The 13,926-nt window shown below is 44.5% G+C and overlaps 1 protein-coding gene across 1 annotated transcript in view; it reads right to left on the bottom strand.

Moving 5' to 3' along the window:
* Positions 1-2,136: 2,136 nt before the first annotated feature.
* LOC120049278 (ras-related protein R-Ras2) overlaps positions 2,137-13,926 on the bottom strand; it is a 38,608-nt gene continuing 26,818 nt past the window's right edge. Inside the window, exons 2-6 of the mRNA XM_038995529.1 lie at positions 12,045-12,132; positions 11,735-11,837; positions 7,423-7,531; positions 6,122-6,240; positions 2,137-4,328 (exon numbers count right to left, since the gene is read on the bottom strand). Coding sequence (XP_038851457.1) covers positions 4,241-4,328; positions 6,122-6,240; positions 7,423-7,531; positions 11,735-11,837; positions 12,045-12,132 — 507 coding nt within the window. The 3' untranslated portion in view covers positions 2,137-4,240. The remainder of the gene's footprint in view (positions 4,329-6,121; positions 6,241-7,422; positions 7,532-11,734; positions 11,838-12,044; positions 12,133-13,926) is intronic.

Raw genomic sequence — 13,926 nt, 5'->3', positions numbered from 1 at the left:
AAAGATGGTCATATCCTGGTATTTTAACAGAGCTGGAATAATGAAAATTCATTACAGCGCGTAAAGGAATTGTGCCCTCCCAACACTTACTATTTTCTCTGTATCCCATTCCCTTAATCTGAAATGAGAAACTGTAGTATAGTTATGCTCCGACCCTCTCACCTTTCATTTGTGGTGGAGCCAATAATCACTGCAGCAGATAGTAGCTGGACACCACTGAGCATACACACACAACTGTCGGTGTCACGCCTTCCGATGAGCCTTATGAATGTGTGTGCATAAGCACAGTGTTTGCAGTTGTGTGTCCATGTGGGAGAGATGCAGTATAGGTCACTGTGTGTTCATCTCTACAATGGAACCCCTGAGGGAAAAACAGACTGTAATGTTCTGTGATACTTCGGTGAGAAGAACTGGAGTTATTCACCCAGAATTGCTGCATTGTCAGAGATCTCTACTCCTCTCCTTACTTCAGTCTTGCCCCTTCAGAGCCCTGCACATCCTCTTCTCTGAGAACAGTACCTGTGTGCCTCTGACTGGGGTATAAATGTGGTTGAGAGAGAAGCCAGGTGGATGTAGTATACTGTACAGTAGTATGCATCAGGAGGATCCATCTCTCTGTGCATCCATAGCTGCTCTGTATCAAAGTAACAATGATACTGTTGTGCAGTATGGTCTCCCTTCCTTCCCTCTGTGTATTTTGACCAAAAGCCTGCAGTTGAGTGGAGGTCTATAGCCAACTGAGATATATCTCCAGACAGTCTTTCATGCATTATTTATCTGAGAATTAAGGAGGAAATGTCTTGTGAGCCCAACTGCTGCCATGGTGCCTGGTCAAAGCCTTGCTTTAATTTCTGCCAGCAGAAATCTAGTTGATGAGAATAATGTCCTCTTCGTGACTTTTTAGGAGCCATTACAGATCAAAACTAACTCCACAAATATCACCGGAGCTTATATCTGAAAAATTATTTGACAGCTGTGGGGTACAGAGGCAAAGCAGTGAGAAATGTGTGCCCCCTGTGTCTTTCTAGGTACAGAAGACTTGGCCTGCAGTGACAAAACTGTCTCTGACTTGTTTAGTGACAGTAGATTGCTACAGCTGTTATGAGACCAAGCATAATGTGATTGGATTACCATAGCCATCTGTTCCCCAGTCAATACAATTATTTAGATAATGTAGAACCAGTCAAAGGACTTACAGCTCATCTTGATTTCCAGTAGCCTACACAGTAGACGTTCAGAGGCTATGTATTCAGACTCAAGCACCACATCACGTAAGGATTTCTCCAGTATACAGCCGTAGCAGTCAGAATGATACATTGTATGGCTATTTGGTGACAAAGCCAGGTAGAATGGTAATAGCATTTAAATGACTGTGCTTGACTTGAGTGCACTACACACTGTATTGTTTCCAGCCCAGCAACACCATGCAGATGGCTCAGAGTCAAGGCCACCGAGAACACACAGCCAATAGTAGGAATTTTCTTCAAGGGTTCTTTCAAACCAAATCTCACAGTGATCCTCTGTTGATTTGTGAGACATTTGTGCAGGGTGCTATGGCAACCATGGCCCTGTCCTGCTATCTCCACTCCAGAATTGTGTTCTACAGTCTGGAGACGGCCAATCAGATGTGAAGAACTGAAGTGCTGCCTGGCGTCGTACACCATATTTCTGCTGTGATGATGGAGATGACCGGAATAATATGACCATCAGCCAGAGGTGAGCCACACGGGTACACTTACCCTCCATACAAGAACACATTTCTTTCTGTAAGACAGATTTATGCAGCTGGAAGACAATAAGCTATAGTAGAATGAGTTACATCACTAATAAGACATAGACGTTTTCACACAGACAGTTCAGAGGTGGTGTTAATGTTGGAATGTTATTAGTGAAGACAGTGGTCCATCCTCATTATGACAACAGGTGTTCAGTGGGCATAAAATAATGGAATCTTCTCATCTTATTCCTCTTTGATTGGATACATCCATTTTCTCAAAGCAAAAATCTCAAAGCAATATCTGCCAACACAACTGTTATTGTTCCACCTCACTTCACAATACAAGGTCAACAAAATATGAAGTTCACCAAATACAGGACTTCTCAAAAAAACTAAAACAAAAGGAATATTCTCTATTATAGTTGGCTGAATGACAGATTTTATTATAGCACCAGAAGCTATACATGGGGCAAGGGGCATGGACGTGAAAAGAAAAAAACATATATGAATTGAACGTACTGTACATAACGTTTGCCAAAAGAGAGGTGATACTTTCAGACTCCACCATTGAGCAGAACACATGAATCTGTGACCCAAAACCTGACCTAGAGAACAGTGAAGAGAAGATTGAACGGCCTACCCACAATCCACCCTGCTAGTAGGTCAGGTGGGCTGAGTGGAGGCGTTCAACCAACACATTGGTTGACATTTGCAGTATAGGCATTGGGCAAGGTAGTGGGGAATGGTCAAGGAAAATGTGTCACCAACACCAAGAACTCTTGGAAGATTTGTCCAAATGAGGACTAATCAAATCAAAACTACAAGAGGAGGAAAGGTTCTGGACCACAGGTTGGTCATGAAGCAATGTAGGCCTACAGTCTTCTTCAGTTCAAAACCAGCTAAGAGAATTATACATTCCTCTTTACATATACACACAGCTGTGCTGTGAGAGCATAATCACTTACAAACATATAAAAATACTTGTCAACTAGTTTGATAAGAAAATAATGTATAAAAGTATAAAGTAAAAACATTTAATCAAGTCCATCAAATAATCACTTTCATGTTTCTTTTTGTCTTATATTACATGATGATATAACAACACTACAATAGTTAATTGGTTTCTATTAAGCAGAAATACAGATCATATTGAAAAGGATGACAAGACAACAGAATGTGTGAATTGTCTTGATGTTAACTTTAAAGGTGAGAGGTCAGGTGATGTAATGGCAATGCTGTAACCTCCATGTGACTGTGGGAGTCATGGAAACAGCTCCAAACTGGCCCAAAGTCACACCAATAACATGAACACATCTCCAAGAATAATTGAAGGCGGTGTGTAACAAACAACCATGTCATTGAAATGCAGTTTGTTTATGAGTGAGCTTCAACAGCTCAATACCTCTGTCTACTTTAAGTAATAACTACGTTCCAAAAGAGAGCCAAATAGATGGTAGAAAAATCAATGTTCAAACTGAGAGGGATTGATTTGAAAAGATATATCAGAGAAGCATTTCTGAAACTGGTCTGCTATTAACATCATCATTATCAGTGAGGTACATAAATACTACCCATGGTCTCTTCTGCACTGCTTGTCAAAGATTACAAATATAAAAAGTTTAAAATGTTTCATTCTGATTAGGCCAACCTGACTCTGAGATAGTCAACAACAACCGGTAAGAGTCAGAGAAGAGTTTTACAACTAAATAAATAAAACAGCTTTGATATCATGTTATTAGAAGCCTAAAGTCTATGAACCTTACAATGCAAATACAGTAAACATGCCATATTTGGCCAGTGAGATGAGTGCACAATCCATAGACGTAGAAAGGGATCCGCTGACGCCGCTGGAAAGTGAAGTTGTCATAATAACTTTAGGGATATCTATGTTTATACTGTACAGCGTACATACCTGTATACATGTTATGTTCATAGAAGTCAAACCAAAGTCTTCAACCTTACACGCTGTACTGTGGCCATTTAATAAGTCATTAGAAATGCGCTTTCAAAATCACAACAAATTTCACGTATGTACAGTAGCGGATTAGCACATGGAAGTAAAAACGGATATGGCATGACATACACAAAGCTTCATAAGATCATCTCTCTATTCTGATGAGAAACTGGTACTAATAAACCTCTCATTGACATTCTGGATATATATATTTCTCATTCAATCTCGGCAAAAAGTACAAATGTCACTGCAAGGCAAGAAAAAGTCCTTCAGAATACAAAAAATGATATTGTTTAGCTGATTTAAGAGGCAATGTTTAGTGTTAGGACTTTCTCATATGAATTGGATTATTGTTGAAGGTCAAGAGGAGTTTAACATTTGGCGTTGTCAGTTTCTTCTAGAAGTGAAGTCTGGGGGCGAGGGGGGGGCAGCAGTTCCTGGTAGCTACCACAGGAACCTCTGTTGAAGTCATGCACGTGGAGAAGGCAGCGCTCAGTCATCCATACAGGATGTCATGTCAGGCAGGAGGCGGGGACAGCAGCTGGGTGAGTGACAGTGATAAGGCCCACTCAGACGATCACACAATGGCAGCCACTCTTGTCCTTTTCTTTCCGCGTGGGTTCTGGCGAGGGCGGGCATTCCTGTTCCTGGAATTTCCTGTGAGGAGAAAGTGCATTATTACGTTATGAGTAAGCAGAGATAGAAGTATTCTAACAAAATAATCTGACTCATTCAAGCAACAATTGTTTTGTTCTGGCTTTGAGTGTAGATGAGATCACATCCTGTAGTTGTCTTCATAGAAATGGTATTCCTTTACTTCTACAGATATATCATTGACATTAGGGCATTCTCACATATGAAATTCGGTACCCTGGTGCAGTTTTCTGGAGCGTTTGTGAGAATTCCACAGAATACGTTTTGATTTCACAAGACCTGAAAATAACAGTTTCAGGGTGCAATTAGCACATTCTACATCATTGTTATCCAACCCTGGTCCTCCACATTTTTATTGTAACCCTGGACAAGCACACCTGATTTAACTTGTTAACTAATCATCAAGCCCTCAATGAGTTGAATGAGGTGTGTTTGTCCAGGTCTACAATGAAACTGTGTAATGTTGGGGGTACTGGAGGACCAGGGTTGGGAAACACTGGTGTACATGATGTTAGCAAGTTAGCTTGTCCACATGGGCAAAAAAGTTCCACACGTCTCGCACTGCCACGTCAATACTTGGTACTCTAGTCCTAGATCTTGAACCCGCTACTCACGCAGGACCAGGATTTGTTTCAGCTAGGGTTCGTTTATGTTTTAAACATGCTTTTGTCACACCCTGATCTGTTTCACCTGTCCTCGTTATTGTCTCCACCCCCCCCAGGTGTCGCTTGTTTTCCCCAGTGTATTTATCCCTGTGTTTCCTGTCTCTCTGGGCCAGTTCGTCTTGTATGTCTTTCAAGTCAACCAGCGTGGTTTCCTGTACTCCTGCTTCGATTCTCTTTCTGCGAATCCTCCTGGTTTTGACCATTGCCTGTTTTTTGACTCCGTACCCACCTGCCTGACGATTCTGCCTGCCCTGACCTCGAGCCTGCCTGCCACTCTGTACCTCCTGGACTCTGAACTGGTTTTGACCTTTTGCCTGTCCATGACCATTCTCTTGCCTACCCCTTTTAGATTGATAAAGAAATATCAAAGACTCAAACCGTCAGCATCTGGGTATCGCCTTGTGCCATTATAGCTCAGATCAGTGTACCAAATGGTCCAGGGTTCAGATCATAAGGGGATATGTGAAAGTGCCCTTAGTGACATTCCATGTGGAAGTATTGCATAAAGCACCTTTTAAATGTACTTGAGAAAGACAGACTAGTGCCAGTGAAGGAACAAAAGTTGGAACTACTTTCCCTCAACCCATTGCCACTGTATTCAGGGAGGTATAGTGGAGTTGTGGTGCCACCTACAGTCAGTAATGAATCCACCCACCTGATTACTCTAACCAACTCTACAGTCAGTAATGAATCCACCCACCTGATTACTCTAACCAACTCTACAGTCAGTAATGAATCCACCCACCTGATTACTCTAACCAACTCTACAGTCAGTAATGAATCCACCCACCTGATTACTCTAACCAACTCTACAGTCAGTAATGAATCCACCCACCTGATTACTCTAACCAACTCTACAGTCAGTAATGAATCCACCCACCTGATTACTCTAACCAACTCTACAGTCAGTAATGAATCCACCCACCGAATCCACCCACCTGATTACTCTAACCAACTCTACAGTCAGTAATGAATCCACCCACCTGATTACTCTAACCAACTCTACAGTCAGTAATGAATCCACCCACCTGATTACTCTAACCAACTCTACAGTCAGTAATGAATCCACCCACCGAATCCACCCACCTGATTACTCTAACCAACTCTACAGTCAGTAATGAATCCACCCACCTGATTACTCTAACCAGCTCGTGGAAAGCCTGGTCTACATTCATACGGATTTTGGCTGAGGCCTCCATATACGTCACCTTGAGCTGTCTGGCCAGCTGCTGGCCCTCCTCCTGGGTCACCTGAAGGGACGAAACGGGTACAGGGATATATCTTAGAAAAATAGCAAGTGCTCTTTTGCATCACCCTGTGCCCTAGCTGGGTGAAGATTTAACTTTAGGACCAATTGAACGGTTTCAGATGATCAAACTCTGCCCACCACGCGATGCAAGACAAACGCGTCCATACATTTTATCACACAGTCACAGAGAGAGCGAGAACCACCCTCTAACACATGACCATTGACAAAACACAAGAATCAGGAAACTGGTGACATCTGCTGGTGAGGTTGAGAAACACATGGGTCAGAGGGTTCACATCCAAGAGTGGGTCATTAAGAAATATGTAAACAATACAGCAAATGTATCACATTACATTTTACATTCAAATAGCACCTGATTTCTATGTGCTAAGCTAGAATATTGTTGCTTCTGGTCCATCTTAAACTATTACGACAAGATTAGAGACCAGGGCCCATATACACAAAGCGTCTCTGTATAGGAGTGCAGATCTAAGATCAGTTTAGCCTTTTAGTTCATAATAAATAAGATTGTATGGACAGATCCTAGATTAGCACTCCTACTCTAAGACACTTTGTGGATACGGGCCCAGACCTCATTGCAAAATCATTTATTCTACTGTCCTAAAACAGCTGAACCCATTGAGTTGCCAGTAATGGGTAGAATTTAATCATACTCCTCAACCAATTTGTTAAAGCCCACATTTAGACTAATTAATTTGGATGAATCATATTGAGTTATCAATTCTAACAGAGGCCCCACATTATATTCAGCCAATAAAAATAATTATGACAGTAATTGATGTGATAAATGCATTTACATTTGATCAGATGAGAGAAGGTGTTTTATTCCAGCAGATGACAGTGTGGAGTCATGTGGGAAAGTGAACTGCAGCTGAAAGCCAATTAAGGCCACGGAATGAGCCCTCTCCTTTTCATACCCTCCCTCCCTCCTCTTTTCCTCTGTCCCACAATGTTTTTGTTGGTCATCTTCTCTTTCTCTCACTCCCTCTTTGTCTACCCAAATAGCTCCAGCCACCACCACCACTATCCATTTTCACATTTAAAAATATAAATGAGAAATTACACATTTTTAAAGCTCGTTGCTTTATATTTATTTTCCCCACATCACATGTATGTGTATTTGAGCTGTAGCCTCTGAGCCATTAGGAGGACTGCTACTCACCTGTCTCTGAAGCTCCAGGTCTGCTTTATTGCCTACAAGGATCATGGGAAATTCATCCCGGTCTTTGACTCTGAGGATCTGTCTTTGAAATTTGTAGATTTCTTCAAAGCTGTGAAACATAAAGCACACAGCATCACTCATTGCCCCCAGTAAAGCTCAGACATAAAGATAAAGCTGGTGCCTCTGTGGACCTCCCAGGAATATTGTCTCACAGCCACAAAGATTAACCCCCTGCCCTCCCTTCCCCCACGGCACCCAGGCAGATGGGATTGGCGTCAAATATTATTTGTCACATACACATGGTTAGCAGATGTTAATGCGAGTGTAGCGAAATGCTTGTGCTTCTAGTTCCGACAGTGCAGTAATATCTAACAAGTAATCTAACAAATAATCTAACTATTCCCCAACAACAACCTAATACACACAAATCTAAAGGGGTGAATGAAAATATGTACGTATAAGTATATGGATGAGCGATGGCCTGAGCGGCATAGGCAAGGAGCAATAGATGGTATAAAATACAGTATACACATGTGGTATGAGTAATGTAAGATATATAAACATTATTTAGAGTGGCATTATTGAGAGTGGCATTGTATAAAGTGACTAGTGATCCATTTATTAAAGTGGCCAGTGATTGGGTCTCAAAGTAGGCAGCAGCCTCTCTGATTTAGTGATTGCTGTTTAGCAGTCTGATGGCCTTGAAATAGAAGCTGTTTTTGAGTCTCGATCGCAGCTTTGATGCACCTGTACTGACCTCAAATTTCTTCAGCCTCCTGAGGTTGAAGAGGCGCTGATGTGCCTTCTTCACCACACTGTATGTGTGGGTGGACCATCTCAGTTTGTCTGTGATGTGTACACCTAGAAACTTAAAAACTTTCCACCTTCTCCACTGCTGTCCCATCGATGTGGATAGGGGGGTGCTCCCTCTTCTGTTTGCTGAAGTCCACGATCATCTCCTTTGTTTTGTTGACGTTGACTGAGAGGTTGTTTCCTGACACCACACTCCGAGTGCCCTCACCTCCTCCCTGTAGGCTGTCTTGTCGTTGTTGGTAATCAAGCACACTACTGTTGTGTCGTCTGCAAACTTGATGATTGAGTTGGAGGCGTGCATGGCCACGCAGTCGTGGGTGAACAGGAAGTACAGGAGCACGCACCCTTGTGGGGCCCCAGTGTTGAGGGTTAGCGAAATGGAGATGTTGTTTCCTACCTTCACTGCCTGGGGGCGGCCAGTCAGAAAGTCCAGGACCCAATTGCACAGGGCAGTGTTGAAACCCAGGGCCTCCAGCTTGATGATGAGCTTGGAGGGTATTATGGTGTTGAATGGTGAGCTGTAGTCAATGAACATCATTCTCACATAGGTATTCCTTTTGTCCAGATGGGATAGGGCAGTGTGCAGTGTGATGTCGATTGCATCATCTGTGGACCTGTTGGGGCGGTATGAAGTGGGTCTAGGGTGGCCGGTAATGTGGAGGTGATATGATCCTTGACAAGTCTCTCAAAGCACTTCATGATGACAGAAGTGAGTGCTACGGGGCGGTAGTCATTTAGTTCAGTTATCTTTGCCTTCTTGGGTACAGGAACAATGATAGCCATCTTGAAGCATGTGGGGACAGCAGACTGGGATAGGGAGTGATTGAATATGTCCATAAACACACCAGCCAGCTGGTCTGCGCATGCTCTGAGGACGAGGGATGCCGTCTGGGCCAGCAGCCTTGCGAGGGTTAACACGTTTAAATGTTTTACTCACGTCAGCCACGGAGAAGGGGGGCACAGTCCTTGTTAGCGGGCCGCAACAGTGGCACTGTATTATCCCCAAAGCGGGCAAAGAAGGTGTTTAGTTTGTCTGGAAGCGTGACATCGGTGTCCGTGACATGGCTGGTTTTCTTTTTGTAGTCCCTGATTTCCTGTAGACCCTGCCACATACGTCTCGTGTCTGAGCCGTTGAATTGCGACTCCACCTTGTCCCTGTACTGGCATTTTGCTTGTTTGATTGCCTTGCAGAGGGAATAACTACACTGTTTATATTCAGTCATATTCCCAGACCTCTTTCCATGGTTAAATGCGGTGGATCGCATTTTCAGTTTTACGCGAATGCCGCCATCCATCCACGGTTTCTGGTTAGGGTAGGTTTTAATGGTCACAGTGGTTACGACGTCTCCAATGCACTTATTTATAAACACACTCACCGAGTCAGCGTATAGGTCAATATTGTTCTCTGAGTCCGCGTTTAGATCAATGTTGTTCTCTGAGGCTGACCGGAACATATTCCAGTCCGTGTGATCAAAACAATCTTGAAGTGTGGCTTCCGATTGGTCGGACCAGCGTTGAATGGTTCTAGTCACTGGTACATCCTGTTTGAGTTTCTGCCTATAGGACGGTAGGAGCAAGATAACGTCGTGGTCGGATTTGCCGAAGGGAGGGCGGGGGAGGGCCTTGTATGCATCGCGGAAGTTAGAGTAGCAGTGGTCGAGGGTCTTGCCCATGCGTGTCGTGCAATCAATATGCTGGTGGAATTTAAGTAGCCTTGTTCTTAAATTTGCTTTGTTAAAATCCCCAGCTACAATAAATGCATCCTCGGGATATATGGTTTCCAGTTTGCATATAGTCCAGTGAAGTTCCTTGATGGCCGTCTTGGTGTCTGCTTGAGGGGGAATGTACACAGCTGTGACTATAACTGACGAGAATTCTCTTAGTAGGTAAAATGGCCTGCAATTGATTGTAAGGAATTCTAGGTCGTGTGAGCAGAATGACTTGAGTTCCTGTATGTTGTTATGATTACACTATGAGACGTTAATCATGAAGCATACACCCCCAACCTTCCTTTTCCCAGTGAGGGGTTTATCTCTGTCGGTGCGATGCATGGAGAAGCCCAGTGGCTGAACCGATTCCCAAAACATATGCAGAGAGCCATGTTTCCGTGAAACAGAGAATGTTACAATCTCTGATGTCTCTCTGGAAGGCAACCCTTGCTTGAATTTCGTCTACCTTGTTTTCAAGAGACTGGACATTGGCTAGTAGTATACTCGGGAGCGGTGGGCAATGTGCACATCTACGAAGTCTGACCAGTTGAAAGCTTTGTCTGCCCTTTCTGCGGCGCCGTTGTTTTGGGTCGACTACTGGAATTTGATCCATTGTCCTGGGTGGTGATCGTATTCCTGGTCGTAATGTTGGTAAGTTGACGTCACTCTTATATCCAATAGTTCCTCCCGGCTGTATGTAATAAAACGTAACATTTCCTGGGGTAACAATGTGAGAAATAATACATTAAAAAAACAAAATACTGCATAGTTTCCTAAGAACTCTAAGTGAGTCGGCGCCATCATTTGGGAATCAGACAGGGTGGGTGAAGGGTGAAGGGGGGTACTCCAGAGCAGACAGAGAAGTCAATGAACTCCTGTGGTACTGCATGCCTCAATGTTCCAGAAATGTTTGCATGAGCATTGTAGTAAAGCCTCGGTGAACTTGTGAGCAGCCTCAGTACAGGCTTGTCTGCCTTCCATTGACCAGGGAGGGGTAGCCCTAAGCAGGTCTGTCCCTTTAACCAGAGCTTTGCTCCCCGTTGACTTGAAAGGCTTTTAGTGTAATACAAATATCATGCTGACTGTTTGAACCAAACGGCATACATAGAAATATCCCCCAGAGAGAAAGGGAAACAGAATGTAACCACAAACCCAGGAGTGCATTCTAGTGAATGGCCGCCGGCGAGCACATAGTAAATCTGGAGAGCCTTGACTAAAGTAAACGGAGGAAGGAAAGACTGTTTACAGCATACACACAGGGAGAGAGGGGACTCTGAGGGGTGGGTTGAGACACACCACCATCACATTGCTGTACAGGGACCAGAGGGGTGACAAAGGCCCAAAGACTGCCCACCACAGCACAGCACATATAGAGGGGATGCATTCATTCTTATGCAGGTTATTTAATGCAGGGTTTTTACACAAAAAACCAAAGCCTTTGTAAAGAGGTGGATGTTGAAAGAGAGGTATATGAGAGAGGAAGAAGAGGAGAACAAACGAGAACGACGACACAGGTTGGCGAGAACGGAAGTGTGGGAGAACAAGAGAGCATGAGTGAGAGAGATGTATGTGTTTAGCATGAGAGGAGAGAGAGGAGCAGGCAGACAGAGGGAGAAAGAGAGATAGACAGAGAGAGAGAAGCGCAGACGAAGATAGGCGCAGATAGAGAGACGCGCAGAGAGAGAGAGTGAGAGAGAGAAAAGCGCAAACAGAGATTGGTGCAGACAGAGAGAGGCGCACACAGATAGAGAGGCAGCATGGGGGTGACACGTGACTGGGTTGTCACTCACCTTCCTCTGTCAGTGACTGAGAAGACAAGCAGGAAGCCCTCCCCTGTCCTCATGTATTGTTCTCTCATGGCTCCAAACTCTTCCTGTCCGGCCGTGTCCAGGACTAACAAACACAGGGACAGACACGTTAGACACACACGTTAGACACACACACACACACAGTAGCACCTCTCCTGAAAAAGATGCTGTACAAAACTAAACCCTCCAAGATAAGAACAGTAATCTCCTGTGAAGGCTGGTATTTCTCAATGAACATTAGTGTTGTGGTCAGATTCTCCTGTTTGTTTACAGGCTGAGGGTCTATACTTACTGTCAAGCCGGGCCGCCCTCTCGTCAATGACACACTGCTTCGTATACGAGTCTTCAATCGTGGGATCATAGTCAGTGACAAAGTAGGACTGGAGAGAGAAAGAGAGAGAGAGAAAGAGAGAGAGGTACAGTAAGGACTGAGGAGACATACATCTGAGTAGGCATTGAGATAAACATCCGGCTTTGGCTCGGTCTTCTAGAGAGTAAACACTCCATCCACTTGTGTTGGTGAGTAACTCGTTGACCTCTACACTACTATGCAGCATGCAGGAGGTAAACACATAATCCTGACCCGCGTGTTGTGAAAGCCAGGGTAAATACGGACTCACATAACATAACCACTCCACTGTTTCTGAAGGCCACAGGAAAACGAGGTCATCTGGAGTGTTCATGACCAAAACACTGCTAATGTCACTGGCACTTCTGTCGCCACTATTCCAACAATGACATTAATTAGCCATCTTCCAGAGGCGGGTAATGAAGCAGTGACTGGGACTGCCTGTGTCTCCAATGTGAGCAGGATGCTCGGAGTAGGTAGAGACGGGGCTTGAAGCTGTGCATTTTATTACATTTTCTCTGCATGTTTTGTAGGCCTCTCCTGTGGGACTAGTTAAGTGACAGCTGAGAACGGCATACAAAGCATGTCCTATATCAGAGTGGAACACAGTGCTCTGGCTCCATGTGGACAGGAGGGGTGGACTCACTGCTGAGCATAATATTATGTCACTACAGGTAAAAATACATTTACATTTGAGTCATTTAGCAGACGCTCTAATCTAGAGAAATGTACAGGAGCAATTAGGGTTAAGTGCCTTGCTCAAGGGCACATCGACAGATTTTTCACCTAGTAGGCTCATGACCGACCTTTCGGTTACTGGCCCAACAGTCTTAACCGCTAGGTTACCATTAATAATACAGTTTGTTCCAATGCATGAATCATCTTTCCATTTTAAATAAATGATTGTGACAGGAGTGGATCTAATCTGGTAGTGGATTAAATCAGTGTACGTGTATTGATTCATGGCACATGGCCACCTGTTTGACTGTTAAAATATGCATAGTCTTTTTCAGTTAATCCACCGACGCAGATGGAAATATACTGCCTTCTCTCCCTGCCTCTTTCTCTCCCTCAATAAACCCCTCTTTCTTACTACCTACTCCACACACTCTCCAACTCTCTCACACTTGCATTATTTCATACAAATTCCCTTTTCTCGACATATTTCTCTGTTGCACACATAAACGCGCCCCTTCCCATACTATCCGTCTCTCCCTCACCCGAGCTCGTTCCTTCTCTCTCCCCATGCCTCTCCCTCTCTCCCCATGCCTCTCCCTCTCTCCCCATGCCTCTCCCCCTCTCCCTATGCTTCTCCCCCTCTCCCCATGCCTCTCCCTCGCCTCTCCCCATGCCTCTCCCCATGCCTCTCCCCATGCCTCTCCCTATGCTTCTCCCCCTCTCCCCATCCCTCTCCCCCTCTCCCCATGCCTCTCCCCCTCTCCCCATCCCTCTCCCCATGCCTCTCCCCCTCTCCCCATGCCTCTCCCCATGCCTCTCCCCATGCCTCTCCCCATGCCTCTCCCTCTCTCCCCATGCCTCTCCCTCTCTCCCCATGCCTCTCTGTATGCGCTGCATGCATGCCGACATCACGTCCACTTGGCACTGTTCAATAATTCATCAGCGGTCCTGCATATGTATGCAGCCTGCTCTGCTGCTCCACTGCACTGCACTACACTGCACTACTACATGACACTGCTGACCATGTGCCTGCAGAGAGAGAGAGAGAGAGAGAGAGAGAGAGAGAGAGAGAGAGAGAGGAGTCTACCTACTGCTCACACTCTCTCATTTCTAACCTCCAGAACTTGAGGTTCATGCTCTCCAGTCT

Source organism: Salvelinus namaycush, chromosome 1 (genome assembly GCF_016432855.1).
Source record: "Salvelinus namaycush isolate Seneca chromosome 1, SaNama_1.0, whole genome shotgun sequence".
Lineage (NCBI taxonomy): Eukaryota > Metazoa > Chordata > Actinopteri > Salmoniformes > Salmonidae > Salvelinus > Salvelinus namaycush.
The sequence above is the reverse complement of the archived record's forward strand: the minus strand, read 5'-3'. Positions and strand labels throughout refer to the sequence as shown.